The 18,002-nt window shown below is 37.8% G+C and overlaps 2 protein-coding genes across 12 annotated transcripts in view; one reads left to right on the top strand and one right to left on the bottom strand.

Annotated features, from left to right (window-relative positions):
- COX11 (cytochrome c oxidase copper chaperone COX11) overlaps nucleotides 1–18,002 on the top strand; it is a 60,902-nt gene that overhangs the window by 4,880 nt on the left and 38,020 nt on the right. For 2 of the 5 annotated variants that reach the window (XR_014257651.1, XM_082442232.1), the window contains exons 3-5: nucleotides 1,982–2,107; nucleotides 2,502–2,600; nucleotides 6,560–6,621. Coding sequence is in view for 4 of the 5 variants with exons in the window: in XM_082442232.1 (XP_082298358.1) it covers nucleotides 1,982–2,107; nucleotides 2,502–2,600; nucleotides 6,560–6,601 (267 nt within the window). In the remaining variant the exon portion in view is untranslated. Of the gene's footprint in view, nucleotides 1–1,981; nucleotides 2,145–2,501; nucleotides 4,617–6,559; nucleotides 6,622–18,002 lie in introns of those variants that run through there. The other 3 variants (XM_082442233.1, XM_082442235.1, XM_082442234.1) reach the window with 3 other exon arrangements.
- The window catches only part of TOM1L1 (target of myb1 like 1 membrane trafficking protein), a 60,485-nt gene continuing 45,822 nt past the window's right edge, over nucleotides 3,340–18,002 (bottom strand). For 6 of the 7 annotated variants that reach the window (XM_082442227.1, XM_082442225.1, XM_082442228.1 and 3 more), the window contains 5 exons: nucleotides 10,817–10,868; nucleotides 8,456–8,561; nucleotides 7,937–8,018; nucleotides 4,663–4,727; nucleotides 3,340–4,074 (listed from right to left, as the gene is read on the bottom strand). In XM_082442227.1, the coding sequence (XP_082298353.1) occupies nucleotides 4,664–4,727; nucleotides 7,937–8,018; nucleotides 8,456–8,561; nucleotides 10,817–10,868 (304 nt within the window). In that variant the 3' untranslated portion in view covers nucleotides 3,340–4,074; nucleotide 4,663. Of the gene's footprint in view, nucleotides 4,075–4,662; nucleotides 4,728–7,936; nucleotides 8,019–8,455; nucleotides 8,562–10,816; nucleotides 10,869–18,002 lie in introns of those variants that run through there. The other variant, XR_014257650.1, reaches the window with a different exon arrangement.

Below are 18,002 nucleotides of genomic sequence, written 5' to 3'. Positions count from 1 at the left end.
AGCATCCTTTGGACGTTGACTTCTTTTTTTTTTTTTAAATTATGTCTCATTTTACGTTGACTTCTTTAAAGCCTTGCAATTTATTTTATCCATTATTTTCTCTCAAAAAAAAAGTATTAGTGCTTTTTGGTTAAATAAAAGTTCTATTCTGTTAGTTTTACTCTGGTTTACGTTTACTCTGGTTGTAAACTAGGTTTAAGGTTGGTAACTTTTTTTAAAAAGAATCTTTAGTCAATTATATAATATTCAGGGATAAGTGTTAAGAAGTTAGGCTTGGCTTTTCTTACATCTTTATTGAAGTATAATTGCTTTACAATGTTGTGTTAGTTTCTGCTGTACAACAAAGTGAATCAGCTATATGTATATATATATCCCTTCCCTTTTGAGCCTCCCTCCAGCCCTCCCTATCCCACCCCTCTAGGTCATCACAAAGCGTGGAGCTGATCTCCCTGTGCTATGCAGCTGCTTCCCACTAGCTATCTATTTTACATTTGGTAGTGTATATGTCAGTGCTGCTCTCTCACTTCGTCCCAGCTTACCCTTCCCCCTCCCCGTGTCCCTAAGTCCATTCTCTATGTCTGTGTCTTTATTCCTGTCCTGCCCCTAGGTTCTTCAGAACCTTTTTTTTTTTTAGATTCTATATATATGTGTTAGCATACGGTATTTGTTTTTCTCTTTCTGACTTACTTCACTCTGTATGACAGACTCTAGGTCCATCCACAACACTACAAATAACTCAATTTTGTTTCTTTTTATGGCAGAGCAATATTCCATTGTATATATGTGCCACATCTTCTTTATCCATTCATCTGTTGATGGACACTTAGGTTGCTTCCATGTCCTGGCTATTGTAAATAGTGTTGCAATGAACATTGTGGTACATGACTCTTATTGAATTATGGTTTTCTCAGGGTATATGCCCAGTAGTGGGATTGCTGGGTCATATGGTAGTTCTATTTTTAGTTTTTTAAGGAACCTCCATACTGTTCTCTATAGTGGCTATATCAATTTACATTCCCACCAACAGTGCAGGAGGGTTCCCTTTTCTCCACACCCTCTCCAGCATTTATTGTTTGTAGATTTTTTGATGATGGCCATTCTGACCAGTGTGATGTGATACCTCATTGTGGTTTTGATTTGCATTTCTCTAATGATTAGTGATGTTGAGCATTCTTTCATGTGTTTGTTGGCAATCTGTATGTCTTCTTTGGAGAAATGTCTATTTAGGTCTTCCACCCATTTTTGGATTGAGTTGTTTGTTTTTTTGATATTGAGCTGCATGAGCTGCTTGTATATTTTGGAGCTTAATCCTTTGTCAGTTGCTTCGTTTGCAAATATTTTCTCCCATTCTGAGGGTTGTCTTTTCATCTTATGTTTTCCTTTGCTGTGCAAAAGCTTTTAAGTTTCATTACGTCCCATTTATTTTTGTTTTTATTTTCCCTTTCTCTAGGAGGTGGATCAAAAAGGATCTTGCTGTGATTTATGTCATAGAATGTTCTGCCTATGTTTTCCTCTAAGAGTTTTAGTGTCTGGCCTTACACTTAGGTCTTTAATCCATTTTGAGTTTATTTTTGTGTATGGTGTTAGATAGTGTTCTAATTTCATTCTTTTACATGTAGCTGTCCAGTTTTCCCAGCACCACTTATTGAAGAGGCTGTCTTTTCTCCACTGTATTTTCTTGCCTCCTTTGTTGGACACATTTTAAATAACTTCATCTGCAGATTATTGCTTGAAGACTTCAGACATACAAGAGGACAATCCATAACTAAGTATGCATAAGAGAACATTGGTTCTCCACTGACATACGCAAGTAACATTTGAAAATCAAATGTTCTTGGGTAGTATTCACAATTTATTTTGCTGACCCTTAACATTAGTTTAAATGAGGTATTATAGTCTGAAATGAAAATAATGACTAATTTAGGAGGGAAAGAAATAGCCATGTGAGATTTAAGGATAATGTATATTTTCCTTAAAACAGGTAGTGCCAGGGGAGACTGCACTGGCATTTTATAAAGCTAAGAATCCTACTGACAAACCAGTAATTGGAATTTCTACATACAATGTTGTACCATTTGAAGCTGGACAGTACTTCAATAAAATACAGGTATAACTAAATGCAGACATTACAGAATGTGATAAAGGTACATGAAATTGTTTGATACTAAATCTATTTCAGTGTTTTTTTAATAGGTACTAATTTTTTAAAGTTCATTTCTTCTAAACTTCAAACTGTTTTTTTTCATTGCTTATAATAGCTATGCAGAGGTTGAGTGAGAGTCAAACCATATAGATACCTGCTTTTTTAAGATTAGAAGAATTTGCTGATTCTCAATCCTTAAAGCAAAACTCAATCTGAGATAAAAGGTGCTGTTATTCTATCACAGAATTTAAAGATTATAGTTAACAGTATGCTTATTAAAGCCAATAAATATATTAGTTTCTATTATAGGTAATAGAATAGAAATATTAATTAATGAATACCTTTCTATAACTTCTAGTGCTTCTGTTTTGAAGAACAAAGGCTTAATCCACAAGAGGAAGTAGATATGCCGGTATTTTTCTACATTGATCCTGAATTTGCTGAAGATCCAAGAATGGTGAATGTTGATCTCATCACTCTTTCTTATACTTTTTTTGAAGCAAAGGAGGGGCATAAGTTGCCGGTCCCAGGCTATAATTGAAGTCAGAACTAAGTCCTGCTTCAAATTTGTGATTTTTGAAAAATCATGTATCTTCTCAGAGGAGAAATATTTACAATAATGTGAAGCCTTCTATTTTAAATTTTACATACTTATGGTTCTTTTTTCCCAGCTAATTTACCCAACTTACAATGTGTAACTGTTCAAAACCATACTTAAAGTTTAAGTAGTATTAGAAGAAACTGCTTTGTTTCTTAAATATGTTGGCATGGACTTGACGGTTCAGCTTAATTCACTGGTCGCCTTTCAAATTATGAGCACTTCATACTTGTAGCAATGAAGTTTTATTATTATTTCTAGAATAGTTGTTTACTACTTTCATTACGAACAGTCACTATTTTAAAAGTTCAAAATGGAAGAGGAATCACTAAGCCCTAACAGCTTGCCTAAAGATTACATTCTGATTTCAAATTTGACTGTATTTTTCCTTTAAGATCTAGGGCTATTTTACATTCAGAGTACTAAATAAGTACTTTGAAATTTCAGTACCATGAAATTTAAATAAAATGCATAAGTATATCTAGTTAGGTTTCTAGCATTTCTTGTGATAGTTCCAAGTCTCCAAATTTTAAAATGTTAAGTGGGATTGTGAAGATTTACTGACAGCAGAGTTCTTCTGAAAAAAGATGTATTAAACTGTTTTAATAGTAATTTATTTGTCATTGTAATTTATGACAAACCAAAGTACAATTTATTCTGAATGTTTTCCAGTAGTCTTTTTTCCAAAAAGAAAAAAAAGGAGCATTTAGTATTATAAAGAATTATATTTAAAGGCAAACAGTGTAGAATCCAGTAACCTCTTGAGGGCACCTGAAATATTAAACTACAATCATCAAGGCTTTTACAATTCATAATCCTAAACAAGAGTATTATTTATGAAGAAGTGCAAACTGACTTTTACATTCAACTTTAGTTAAATGAAGGCACTCAGTATTCTTCCTGAATAATAATAGTTTTTCACATTTCATGCTTTCATCTATTAACAATTATTTTGTAATGAAACAGTCTTCATCTACTCTTATCCCAGCTCTTGTGATGATTTCTAAATGTAGGAAGGTCTGAAACATAAGGTGCTACACTTAATCTGGTTGGCCTCAGTACCATGAATTTTTCTTCTGCTGAAGTTTTAAGTGAATATATGTTACAACCAAGTTCTTTTGAGATAAAGCTTGAGCTGCTGTCAGGAACCATAAATGTTACTCTGGAACTGTTACTCTTCTGTTTAAACTTCATTACTGCAGAGGAGAAATGTTCCACTGTGGCTTTGATGTTCTGGAAGGTCTTAACTTCTGGGTCTCAAAGCTGGACAGGGTCTACCTTTAGGAGAATTGGCACCCATAATGCTGCTAGTGAGCTGGTCATCCACTTCCACCTGGAATAAAAAGAAGAGTCAACCATCTCCATCTTTTCCTCTTTCCCCATTCCTTGTAACTAGAGAGCCACAGTCTAGTAGAGGAAAGGTGGGAATGTACTACTTCCACAGGGGAGGGTATGGAGGGAATAAATAAGGTTAATAGGTTACTGGTGGCCGTGTGCATTTATTAGTAAATAAATGGAATGATTAGTAAAGCAATAGAATCCAGACCAATCTAGACTAACAATGAATGGCTTCTACCAGTCCCAGCTAACAGGTATTAACTGCACATAAAAGACACATCTGATTCTAGTGCTAAGAAGTTTTTATCATCTGTTTTTGTTAGCATTAACATTTCTATACCATAAACCTACTTCTGCATTCCCAAGATTTATAATTTTTAGCTAACATGGTCACAGAATGTATTTCATTAGTGAACAGTAGTTCATTACAATTTGAGTGACTCAGAGGAACTTGTTTAATAATATCTCACTTATCAGAGTGTCAGACTGTGATGGCCCTTACAAAGTGTAAATAATAAATGCAGAAAGTGACAGTTACACTGAAATCATGTGGAATGTAAGTTGTGTAAGTTGAAGCCTTTACCTCAACAGTCAGTGTGACTTTGAGCTCCTTTATGGTGGTGAACATCAATGTCTTCATAAATAGCTCTGAAACAAACAAGCCATAATGGCAAAAGGGTTATATATCAATTTCAATGTACTATTTTGGCTCTTAACTGCCAACAACTTAACTAAAAATCTGGTGCTATTTTAGGTGTTCAGGAAATCAGGCTATGTCAGTAAATAAAAACAAAGGTCTCTGTCCTGAAGCTTACATTATAACTTTCTTAGATCCTAATGCTGCTATTCCCATACATCTTATAAATATGTATCTTATGTAACCATTTTACTTGTAATTTAATGAGAAATATGGCTCAAAATTTGGGTAGTTTGCTTCCTGCTTTTAAAAAAAAAGCAAAAATTGTTCAGCTTTCCCTGGCTTTGTAAAAAACATTAAAAATTAATATTCTAGCTTATTTAACGTATGTTATTACAGTCCAAATTCCTGAGCTACCTTTAGCATATAACTGTCATCTTTGTGCTTTGTATATAGTCATTTTTCTGTGACAGCCTTTGTTCAATTCTTTATATTTGTCTTATATATGTCTGTAGATAGAACATATCTATACCTAGAAATATGACATTAATATATACAGTATAACAACATATGGCTAAGGAAAAAAAATCTCATAAAAATCACAGCACGTTGAAGGCATGATCCCTAACCTCAAGTAGCCCCAGCATGGTCCAGAAATTTTAATGTTTTTCTAATAAGTTTTGTCTCTCGTTTTCCACAAAAGTATTTCAACCTCCTTCACTCTATTCAAATCTCTGATGCCCCTCCTCTCAGTCAGAAACCTCACATTTTAGTAAATTAAATGTCTGGATATGGAAACCTCCTCATGCTTCCATCACCAAATCTTCAAGTCTGTTTTCATCTGCACCATCATCTACTTCTATGATCCTATCTGTCTACCCCTAGCTTCTCAAACACCTCACTCATTTAGGTATCTCCCTTCCTAAATCTTCAGCCTCTCATTCTCCACTAAATCCTACCCCTTAGGATTCACAGATGTTCCAGCATCTCCCATTTTATAAAATAATACAGTCTTTTATCCCATGTCTACTTAATCACCTCAGTAATCCTCTAGCTCCCAGGCCACTTTCCACAATCCCTTCATGTTTAAGTTTCTATGTAAGTTACCTGTGCACTTACTGTCTACTTCATCTCTTACTTTTTAATGCACTGAAACTTGGTTCTGTCCCCATCAGTTTACCAAAATGCTTCTACTAAAATCACCAATGATTTCCTGTTACTTAGTCCATTATCAAGTGTTTGTCTTCAGCAATGTTTACCACAGTTGTGTACTCCCTCCTTTTTGTTTCCAAACTGCAATTTCCACATCTGGTAATAGGTTGTTCCCCGTTGCTCTCTTTGCTCTTGGCTTTTCCATTTTCTTGAATGTGCCCAAACTCTCTCCCCACAGGGTCTTTGTGTAAGTTGTTACCTGGGCCTGCAACACTGATTCCCAAACTTGTCACACTAAAAACTGCAGGTCTTAACCTTAACGTCACTTCTCAGGCTTTCTCTACCCTCATTTAAATCAGTTCTTTCTGTTATACACTGTCAAGTCGATGTCTTTCATGCCATTAACACAAACTGTAAATACATGTTTGCCTGCTGATTTAATTTCTGCATCCATACTAGATTTACCCTCCTTGAGTTTTAACATGATAAATTAGGCAGCAATCAATTTCCCTTGCACATAGACAGTGTTCAGTCGTTTGTCAAATGAATGAATCATGTGTATGTATATGTGTATTCATAAGTACTATACTCTATGTTCTGCTGGAGTAGAAATTCTTAACCTGGGGTTCATGGGCAACCAGTGATGTGAAAATCCCAGAACTTTTCTGCAAGATTTTGTGCTTTTCCTTAGGGAGAAGTTCCCTGGATTTCATGGAATGTTCAAAGAAACTGAGACACCCTACCCTCCAGAAAGTAAGAACTGTAGTGGTAGGGAACTCCAAAGCTTTGCCTTTCCAGCTTCTTACTATCTCTCTTACCTTTAATATCTATTGCACCACCACATCTACTTACAACAATCTCATAGTTAACTAAAATATAATAATACACTTTTCCGCTTCCTATTTGCCTGGAGAAACTGATAAAAACATCCGGTTTCCAGACAGCATACCTAGTTTAACCAGTTTCTAATTCCTTAAACCACTAATATATTCAGTGATACTTTATCAAGCAGAATGACCTAGGAAAGTTTTACAATCTTGTTAGGAAAAAATATTTAATGAATTCCTAAGCCTATTAAGATTCATTCATAAATCATTCCAAAATAGATCACTACATTGAGGGTTTAAACCGGGGTCAAAACCTCAAATGCCTACACATGCCAGGCAGGTCAGATGAAGGTATGCAGTGGGCCAGGTGGGGCCTGGTGGGCTGCAGAAGCTGTCTCATCTTAAAGAGGCAGCTACTACGCAGCCCCAAGCTATTGCTAACACATAAAAATGCTGTCGTATCGAAAAGAATCCAGAGGTCCAGAGAATTTTGGAAATATCCCACTTTTTAACTGTTGGCAGTTAGTGTTTAAATGCATATTTAAAATTCACACAGGTCAAACAAAACACAGCTGCAGGCAAGATACAGCCTGCAGGCTGCTAGTTTCTAAACAGTGATTTCCATAAACCTGCTTTAATCATTTTAAACAATTTTGGGGGTAACCTTTAGTCAAAGTATATTAAAGCTCTAATGAGCCTACCATTCCATAAATATTTTTATATACTGACCAATATGAAATCACAAAATAATGCTGCTTTAAGGATTCCAAGTTAAAAAGTAATTTTTACACTAATAATCCATTTTAAGCACACTGTTGTCATAGGTAGTGAAGATTAAAAACAAGTTCTTATATTAAGTCTTTTTTGGCATTAGTCAAAGAACAACTAAAATATCCTATCCATGTGGTACTTATGTCACCAATCAGTGAATAGTGCCCTTCTCAAGCTGGAGAGAACCTGACTTTCCTCCAAGGCATCTACAAGGAATATACTAATGCACATGATGGTTCTGGTTATTTCTTAATGTGCAACCCCAGCATTTTTATTTTTTAGTCACAAGGCTGAGAATAACAAGACCATTAAGAGCAACAACGTCCAAGAAAACCTCCTAAGTCATTTTTAAATAAGGTCATTGATTTCTGCCAAGACCTAAACAAAGTTAAATGTGTGACCAAGTTCTGTTAGCTCTGCTACCAAAGGGAACCAAGACAAAAAAGATAATCATTTTGTAAATGACTTACTCTGTGGTGACAGCAGGAGCTAAGGGATCAAACTCCATTACCTCGTGGTAATTGGGTGGCTGGAAATCATTCTTTGTCATGGCTGTAAGCAACAAAAAGAAACACACATTATGCTTTTCGAGGAGATACACACAATTAATATTCTCTTTATGACTTAGACTTCCGACAGAAGATCCTAACAAACACTGACAACCAGAAACAAGCACACTGGTGTTACAATGCTACTCCCAGGTACAACAAATCTATATATAACAAAAAGATTTCCAAACTTCGATTACAGGTTCATTTACCTCAGCACTCAAAATACAATATTCAGTGCAACACAAGCATTTTTACAATCTCCTAATGTCAGTCATAATGGTATCTGCCCTGAAATTTATCTCATGTAGCTTAAAAATGCAAATGAACTCTTAATTTTTCCTCTCTGTATATCTATTTTCAGTTACCAATAAATCTCTAGCAAATTCATATATTCTCACAAGTTTTCCTATTTGATGCAAATAATAAGGTGTCAAGTACCTGGATGATTGCTGGGCAGGGATGGCAGTCTCTGGTTTGATGGTGTTGCTGGAATGGTCTTTAGAGTAACTGGCTGTAGTGATACTGAATTTGAATATTCCGGAAACTGAAGAGAGCAGGGTGCGTGTTCAAATAAACATTCTACATTAAGCTTTACTTTATAATTTAGATTCCTAGGCTTCCAAGTGGCAGTATTCCAAGAACCATATATTCTGAACTAGATAAGAATTAGTAATTATTAACTATTATTTTAGTTTTTAAGGTAATAACCCCTTACAAAATTTACTGCTTTTCTGTCTGTTTCATGCCCATTGCACCTCATTTCCCATTAGAACACTATCTAACACCATAAAATGTAAACTTAAAAAAAATGTTGCTTTTTAAAAAAAGAAGCAGGAATGTATGGCTCAGACCAGAGTCTGTTGTTCCACACTGAATAAAACCTCGGCCTCAAAGGACAAAAGCAATATTAACCACAAAAAAGCATAAGGTGAAGATATCAAATCAGGACTTAAAGACAAAGATTAAAGTTTTAATTAGAAATATCTCTTTTTTCGTGTAATTTTCTTCATTCATTTCACAAATATGTCCTGGGCACCTACTGTATGCCAGGCTCTATAAATAAAGCAGTAAATAAAGCAGGCCAAATCCCTGCCCTCCAGAAGCAGACAATCAACAAATGTAAACAGGTGTCAGATAGCAAGTGCTCTCAGGAAAAAGCAGGGTAATGGGAGAAGAGAGGGTGGGGTGGGATATTGCTCTGACAGTCATAGTCAAGGGAATGCCTCACCACTGGGGACACTAAGCAGAGCCCTGATTCTGATGTGGGTCCTGTGATTAGCTAAGGTCTTATGCTCATATGGTCATATGCTCTGAAGCAGGGTGGTAGCCAGTGCAGTTGGAGAGGCAAGAGGTGCAGCTAGAGAGGTAGTGGGAGGGGTCAGAGCAGCATTTCAGGCTTTTACTGAATAAAATGGAGTCAGGAAGAAAATCACAGGTGGTTTTAGAGCAGATGAGTAACATAATACAAACTTTACTTTTAAAAAAGATTGCCATGGTGACTTCCCTGGTGGTCCAGTGGTTAAGAATTGGTCTTGCAATCCAGGGGACACTGGTTTGAACCCTGGTCAGGGAACTAAGATCCCACATGCCGCAGGGCAACTAAGCCCGTGCGCCACAGCTGCTGAACCCACGTGCCACAACTAGAGAGCCTACGCACTGCAACTAATGAGCCCACGTGCTCTGGAGCCTGTGTGCCACAACTAGAGAGAAGCCCACACACTGCAACGAAAGATCCCGTGTGCTGCAACTAAGACCTGACACAGCCAAAAAAAAAAAATGAAAAAATAAAAAAGATTGCTCTGGTTTCTGTTTTAAGAATAGATTGTGTGATGGGGGTGGGGGTGCAGAGGAAGGTGAAGGCTGAAGCAGGGCAACACTCAGGGAGGCCTTGCAATATCCATCTGATGGTAGCTTGAACTGGGATGTGGGAGTAGAGGTGGTGAGAAGCGGCTGGATGATGAAGTGGCTGGATATATTTTGAAGGTAGAGGTAAAATGGTAGAGGTCAAGCATGATTTCTCAAGGTTTTTGACCTCAGCAACTGAAATAGTGGTCATTTACTGAGTGGGGAAGACAGCAGGAAGAGCAAATCGGGAGACAGGGCTGAAAGAAAGCAAGAGGAGATGTGAAGTGGAAGGTGGAAATGTGAGTTCTGAGTGTAGGGAAGGCATAAGGTCTGGAGACAGCAACTTGTAAGTCATCAGTCTGAATGGAATTTCAAGATACGAGACCAAAAGACCATGGAGGAATGAATGCCAGACTCCTGGGGTCTCCAATACTGAAAGGCCAGTAGAGGAGGAGGGACCAGCAAAGGGGATGGAGAAGAACTGAGGCAAGAGAAGAACCCAAAGTGAGTGGTGTCTGAAAGCCACATGTGCAGAAAGGAGGATGTGACTGACTGTCAGTTGCTGTTGATTAGGTAAGATGACTGAGAATTGCAGGACTACATTTAGTAAATCTGGAGGTCTCTGGTGACCTTGACAAGAGCTCTGCCAGTAAAGTGGCTGGAATGAGAACTTGTCTGAAGTCTGTCAGAGGATGGGAGGAAAGAAAGTGGAGACAGCAAATATAAACAGCTCTAAGGGAATTCTGATCCTTAACCATCTTTCTAATGGAAGTGAGACTACACTTGTCTATCTTAAATGATTAAAAAGACAACAAGGAAAAGTCCTAACAAGGGCTGCATCAACACATTATAAAGAAACTTTGAGCAGAACATGAGAATTAAGGACCAGGAGTTCCTTTTTAGCATGATAATTGCTCATCAGGTGCACTGCCAGGGAAGGCCTTCATTACTTACACTCTCATATGTAGGACTTGAGGCGAGGTTTTGGCTGGTCCTTTGGACAAACCTAGGATAGTGTGATAACACAGCATGATTACCCTACAGTGAGATCACTGATGCAAAAAGATGACTTCCCTGGTCTAAAAACCCAAAACGTTACCTTCAGACTACACAAACATATTAATTTTATATATCAATAAAAATTACCATTGGTTTTAGTGCCCAGCAGATCATGATGCCCAAATACCAAAGACAGTAAAGATAAAACCCTGTCCCCAGGCAGTGGCAGCCTTGAGACCCTGGAGTGTGCACACTATACCAGTGACAGCAGAGCCTTCAGTCTTTGCATGAGCGTAGCTACCACCCCATCGTTTCCTAAAGGATGAGGGGCAATGCAGAGTAGAGGTTAGGAAGGGGGGACAGTTTGGAGTAAAGTTGGAGTAAACACACTTCACCCTGTCTCTCCCACCAAATGCAACTATAAAACCTGGACAGAATGTGTGGGGCAAATATTTGAGAACTGAAAAGTAAACACTAGTTATAGGCTGATTGGGAAAGAAGACTAGAATTTGAGTATCAGTGAAATGTTGGTGAACTTACCATGTTCTGTCCCTCTGGTATTCCCTAACTGGAATGCAGTGCAGCCTAAAAAACCCAAGTGGGCAGTGAAGACAGAGCTCCAGGAGAAGCCTCTCATTCTCACTCAAGGAGCAGGAAAGGGAAATCCTAATGCTCAGAGAGAGTGTGGAAATCCCCCATCCCTTTTTTCCTCTTTGTTCTTTCACACCCCAAACCCTAGGCGATCCCAAGGTGGCTACAGTGACAGCAGAGGCAACAGGGACCTACAGGGGCTTAAAACTCTGAGTGAGGGGAACCTTCCTCTCTAAGAGGTAGAACTGTGATCCCAAGAGGATATGGCAAACCTCTGTTGTTTCTTTTATCCCTTCTGTCCTGCCATTTGGTGCCCAACACAAGCATAGTCAAGGAAATGCATGGCATAGTAAACCTTCAGCTTTTTGACTGGAGAGCCAAAAAAGGGAGTCCCAGGAAAGCAAAGAACCAGAGAAATCACAAAGAGGGAGGAATTCAGGAAAACAACCTCAAAGTTGTTTATGAAATCCTGGGCTCACACCCTGATCTATGCATCCACGGCTGATCCCAATAAATGCCAAAGATGTTGAGAACTGAACACACAGCCTGCTATCCAGACCTTACATGAATACTGGGTGGCACACATGTGGGACAGATCTCAATAGTACTGCCAAGGCTTTAAAAATTTAACTGACATCGGAACCAAAGCACACAGAAGGCAGGCTGAAACTGTGGGGTAAACCTCATGAGGTTGTTTGCCTACTAATCAAAACATCAACATTCTCAACAGGATTTAGATAAGATGAAGTGTCTCATATCATTAAAAATGTCCAAGATACAATCCAAAATTACCATGCATATGAAGAACAGAAAATTTAAACTTGCAAGAGAAAAGACAATCAACAGTGGTTGATATCTAGAGGACACAGATGCTGAAATTATCTTACAATTTTAAAGCAGCTATTTATACAAATGCTTCAGCAAGGAACTGTGAACACTCTTGGAAAAAAAACAGAAAAATAGAGTCTCAGCAAAGAAACACAAGATTATAAAGAAGAGCCAAATGGGAATTTTAGAATTGAAAATTGCAGTAACTGAAATTTTAAAAAAATTACAGAATGAGCTAAACAGCAAAGTGGGGATGACAGAGGAAATAGAGTGAGAAAAGCAATGAACAGAACCCTACGGATCTATGAAACAATGACAACAGATCTAACGTGTGTCATCAAAAGTCCCAGAAGGACGGCAGAAAGTGTGTAGTGCTGAAAAAAATATTTGAAGAAATAAAGGCTTAAAACTTCACAAATTTGGTCAAAGACAAACCCACAGATTCAAGAAGTTCAGTGTAATAGGTTGAGTGGTGGCTCCCAAAGAGTTATGTCTTTGTCCTAATTCCTGGAACCTATGAGTGTCACCTTATTTGGAAAAAGGGTCTTTGCAGATATAATTAAGGACACTGAGATGATGTTCGAGTGGGCACTAAATTCAATGACAAGTGACCTTAAACCAGAAAAACGGGAGTGTGGGGAAGGAGGGGCTGAGACACACAGGGGAGAAGGTAATGTGAAGGTGGAGAAAGAAAGTGAAGTGATGTGGCCAAAAAACAAAGGAGTGCCAACACTCACCAGAATCTGGAAGAGGCAAAGAATGGCTTCTCCTCTGACAGCCCTGGAGGGAGACTGCCTTGCTTTCTCTCAGACTTCTAGCCTCCAGAACGCTATGAAGATAAGTTCCTGTGGTTTTAAACCCACCAGTTTGTGGTAATGTTTTTATGGTAGCCACAGGAAATGAATACACTCAGTAAAACCAAAAGACAGCCATGCTCAGACACATCATAATCAAACTGTTCAAAATTAGAAAAAAAGAAAAGTTCTTAAAGCACAGACAGAAAAAAAAAAACAACACAGAATCAGTAGGGGAAAAAGAAAATTTGAATGAATGTTAGCTTTCTCATTAGAAGCCATTTAGGCCAGAGGAGACCGGAGCAATGTTTAAAAACTGCTGGAAGAAAAGAACCATCTACCCAGAATCCAATGAGAATATCCTTCAGGAACAAAACTGAAAATGACATACTCACATGAAATAATCTAAGAGACTTTCACTGCCAACAGACCTTCTCTAAAATAATGCTAAAAGAAATTCTTCAGAGAGAAGAGAAATTGTACCAGAATAGAAGGAAAGCAACAGAAATGGTAAATATAATAGACTATTTTTCTCTTCCTGAGTCTTTAAAATTTATTTGAGGGTTGCAAGCAAAAACTATATTATGGAAAAATAATGTAATAATGTGGAAAAATAATCGTATAATAATTATACATTGTCTGGTGGTGGTTTTTTTAACATACATAATACATACAATAACTATAATTTATATAATTAAAGGGGAGCGCTGTATGATAATAAGGTTTCTACATTTCACTTCAAGTGGGAAAATACTGGTTTTAAGTACACTAAAAAAACTGTAATTCCTAGAGCAACCATTCCTCCCCCCCCATATATACACTACACAAAGATACAAAATCACGATAAAATGGAATATTGAAAACATTCAAATGACCTAAAGTATGAAGGAAAGAGGAAACAGAAAAAAAAACCCACACACACCAAAGGGAACAAATAGAAAGCAAATTACACAATGCTAGACCTAAATCCCAACATATTAAATGTAAATGGTCTAAACATACCAATTAAAGACAGAAATTATTAAAATACATAAAAATGCATGACCCAACCATATGTTATCTATAAGAAACTCACTTCAAATAATTAAGTTAAAAGTAAAAAGGCAGGGCTTCCCTGGTGGCACAGTGGATAAGAATCTGCCTGCCGATGCAGGGGACACAGGTTCGATCCAGGAAGATCCCACATGCCGCACAGCAACTAAGCCCATGCGCCACAACTACTAAGCCTGCACTCTAGAGCCCGCGAGCCACAACTACTGAAGCCCACATGCCTAGAGCCCATGGTCCACAACGAAGAGTAGCTCCCACTTGCCGCAACTAGAGAAAAGCCCACACACAGCAATGAAGACCCAACGCAGCCAAAAAAAAAGTGAAAAGGCAGAAGAAGATATACCATGTGAACACTAATCAAAAGAAAGCTAGGGGCTTCCCTGGTGGCACAGTGGTTGAGAGTCTGCCTGCCAATGCAGGGGACACGGGTTCGAGCCCTGGTCTGGGAGGATCCCACGTTCCCACGTGCCGTGGAGCAACTGGGCCCGTGAGCCACAGCTACTGAGACTGCGCGTCTGGAGCTTGTGCTCCGCAACGGGAGAGGCCGTGATAGTGAGAGGCCTGTGCACCGCGATGAGGAGTGGCCCCCGCTCGCCGCAACTGGAGAAAGCCCTCGCACAGAAACGAAGACCCAACACAGCCAAAAAAATCAATCAATCAATAAATAAATTTAAAAAAAAAAAAAAGAAAGCTAGAGTGGCTATATTAATATCAAAGTAAACATGAGGGCAAAGACAATTACAAGGTATAAAGAGGGACATTACATAATTATAAAAGGGTCAATTCACCAAGAAGACAACAATCCTGAATGCAAATGCACTTAAAAGACAGAGCTTCAAATACATGAAGCAAATAATTTTACATAAACGTTTCTAGAAATATCCCATACTGTATGACTCTATTCAGATGCTATTGTCACAAACTATAATGACAGAAAACAGACTGGTGGCTGCTGGGGGTTGGGGATGGGGGTGTGTGACTATAAAGGAATAATAGCATAAGGGAGTTTTTTGGGATAATGAACCATACTACATTCGGACTGTGGGGGTGGTTACATGAATCTATGTATATATGTTAAAATACATAGAGCTGTACACCAAACAAAAAAAGGGTCAATTTTACCATGCAGAAATTTTTAAAATAAAATTAAAGTGCAGAAAGAAAAAAAGAGAGCAGGTATTGAAATCAGATCCACTTGAATTTGAATCCTCTTTCTGCACTAGTTGGCAGCCTTGGTTTCTTCACTTGTACAGTGAATACTGGGGGTACCTATCTCATAGGCCTGTAGGGAGCCCTAGTAAGTAATTAGTAAGCATTTCTTATTCTTCTTAGCCTATTGCCTGATACTAAGTGGGCTATAAATATGACCTGTGACTTCATCCCATCATCATCATTGCTTTTCAGGGATCCTTTCTGTTATGAATAATTCCATCACTCATTTGTTCTGTGATGATAAATTAAACTGCAAACACAGAGAGGTGAAAAAATCTCAGGACCGTAAGATATTTTGATGGCTGATTTTGCCACTCATATGTAATCTCTGGCATATGATTTAACCCAGATTCATGCCTTAGGTAACTTTAGCGCTTCAATTTCCATCACTAAAAAATTGGACTAGGGCTTCCCTGGTGGTGCAATGGTTGAGAATCTGCCTGCCAATGCAGGGGACACGGGTTCGAGCCCTGGTCTGGGAAGATCCCACATGCCGCGGAGCAACTGGGCCCGTGAGCCGCAATTGCTGAGCCTGCGCGTCTGGAGCCTGTGCTCTGCAACAAGAGAGGCCGCGATAGTGAGAGGCCCGCGCACCGCGATGAAGAGTGGCCCCCACTTGCCGCAACGAGAGAAAGCCCTCGCACAGAAACGAAGACCCAACACAGCCATAAATAAATAAATAAATAAAATTAAAAAAAAAAAAATTGGACTAGTGAACTTTAGCGCTTCAATTTCCATCACTAAAAAACTGACTAGTGATACTTTCACTCATGTATCAATATAAGCTTTTTCTGAAAATCAGAAAAAATAGATACAAAAGACAGTCTAGAAAACAAAATATAGATGTCACACATTATCTTTTATTCCAGTGAATTCTAAGAACTATTATAATTATTTTGATATCTGGAACTTGGGCAGACAACCCTAACAGGGTTTCTAATGATCAACCCGATCACTGCCTTATGGTTCCCCACAGACATTTTTTAAAACTAAAGATTCTTGCTACTGAATCAGAGTTTCTAGGGGCCAGCAATTTTACTGTTTAATGGTCACTCAAGTGATTTTTATGCACCTTAGAGTATGAGATCCACAAAACTAAGCAGCTATTAGCTAGGATTTGATCTTTGTGTGAGTTTTATACAGACATTTTTTGTAATGGGATTTCATCTTTATGGTCAATCTTTCCCAACAAGATTTGCAGAATAAAGGAAAACAGAATCAGCTACTGCAGACCACTTGCTTATTTAAGCAATAACCAGTTGCTTATTTACTAAGCAACTTCACTGGAGTTCTGCCTACAACATTTCAACATTTACTTGCATCACAGCAGTCAAGACCAGAGGGAGTCAAGCTAAGGTAATGACCCAACCTGGTGTCAAGAGATAGCCATGTCCCAGCACATGAATCTTTCCTTTCTCTCTTCTTCCCTTACACATTTTTTTTTTTTTTTTTGCTTTTTTCCCCAGTTTGATTCTCCTTTCTCTTCTCCTCAGTCTGCCCCTCTCCTTTTTAATATAGAAAAGTAACTAAAAAATATCTAAGTCCATTGACATAAAAACACAGCCAAGACATGCTGTTGAGTGAAAAACAAAAGCAAGGTTCAAAACAGTATGCATAGTATGCCGCCCTTTATTTAATAAAGGAGAAAAAAGAATTCATATTCCTATTTACCTAAAGACACTTTGGAAGGATAAATAAGAAACTAACAAAGGGGTTCCCCGGGTGGGAGCAGGTATGACCCAAGGGAGAGCAAGAGGCAGGATGGGGGTGGGATGAGATCAAGTATTGTCCTTGTACATCTTTTTATATTGCTTTGATATCTGCATCATGGAAATGTATTGCCTATTACCTAAAATACATATATTTAAAAGGAAAAAAAAGAATATAATAGGCTTTGATGGAAGGCAAATCTAACTTCTGTTTATTTTTTTGCTGTTTATCTGCTCCATCCTGCCTCTTCTTGACCTTAGGTAACCATGCTTTTTTTAGCTTCTTCTGCATCTTTCTTATGTTTCTCTATGCAAAGAGTGGCAAATATTAGCATATATTATTTCTCACTTGCTTACACAAATTTGAGATAGTATACACACACTACTTTGCACTTTTTCTCATTTAATAATAAATACATTGGTGATTGTCCCTCACATAGAGGGCCTACTTTTTTCTCCAGAAGTATAATAATATATTGTGTAGATGTTTATTTAACCATTCCCCAAACTGAAGGGTACTTGAGTTGTTTCTAATTATTAGCTATTGCACAAATACTGTCAAGAATAATCTTGTAAAGACCTTATTTTGCATAAATGAGCATAAATTCCTAGACTGCAAGTTCAAAGGTAAATACATTTATAATTTTAATAGATATTGCCACTTGCCCCTCATAAAAACTGCACAATTTTGTGATAGTATCTGTCTCTCCACAGTTAATAAAGCATGTTAACAAACATGTAGACTATTGCCGATCTGTGAGGTTAAAAAAAAGTCTTATTGCAGTTTAATTTATATTTCTGTAACTGTACGTAAGGCTGAGCATCACTGAGCAAAAATATGTTTCTAAGTCATTTGTATTTCTTTTTTGGTGAACTATCAGTTCATCAGACCTGCTACTTAATCGCTACATGAACTTCTATTCCCTAGGTCTCAGCCTTTTTTCCTATAAAATGGGA

The sequence above is a fragment of the Balaenoptera physalus genome (assembly GCF_965194825.1).
Source record: "Balaenoptera physalus genome assembly, chromosome: 20".
Lineage (NCBI taxonomy): Eukaryota > Metazoa > Chordata > Mammalia > Artiodactyla > Balaenopteridae > Balaenoptera > Balaenoptera physalus.
The sequence above is the reverse complement of the archived record's forward strand: the minus strand, read 5'-3'. Positions and strand labels throughout refer to the sequence as shown.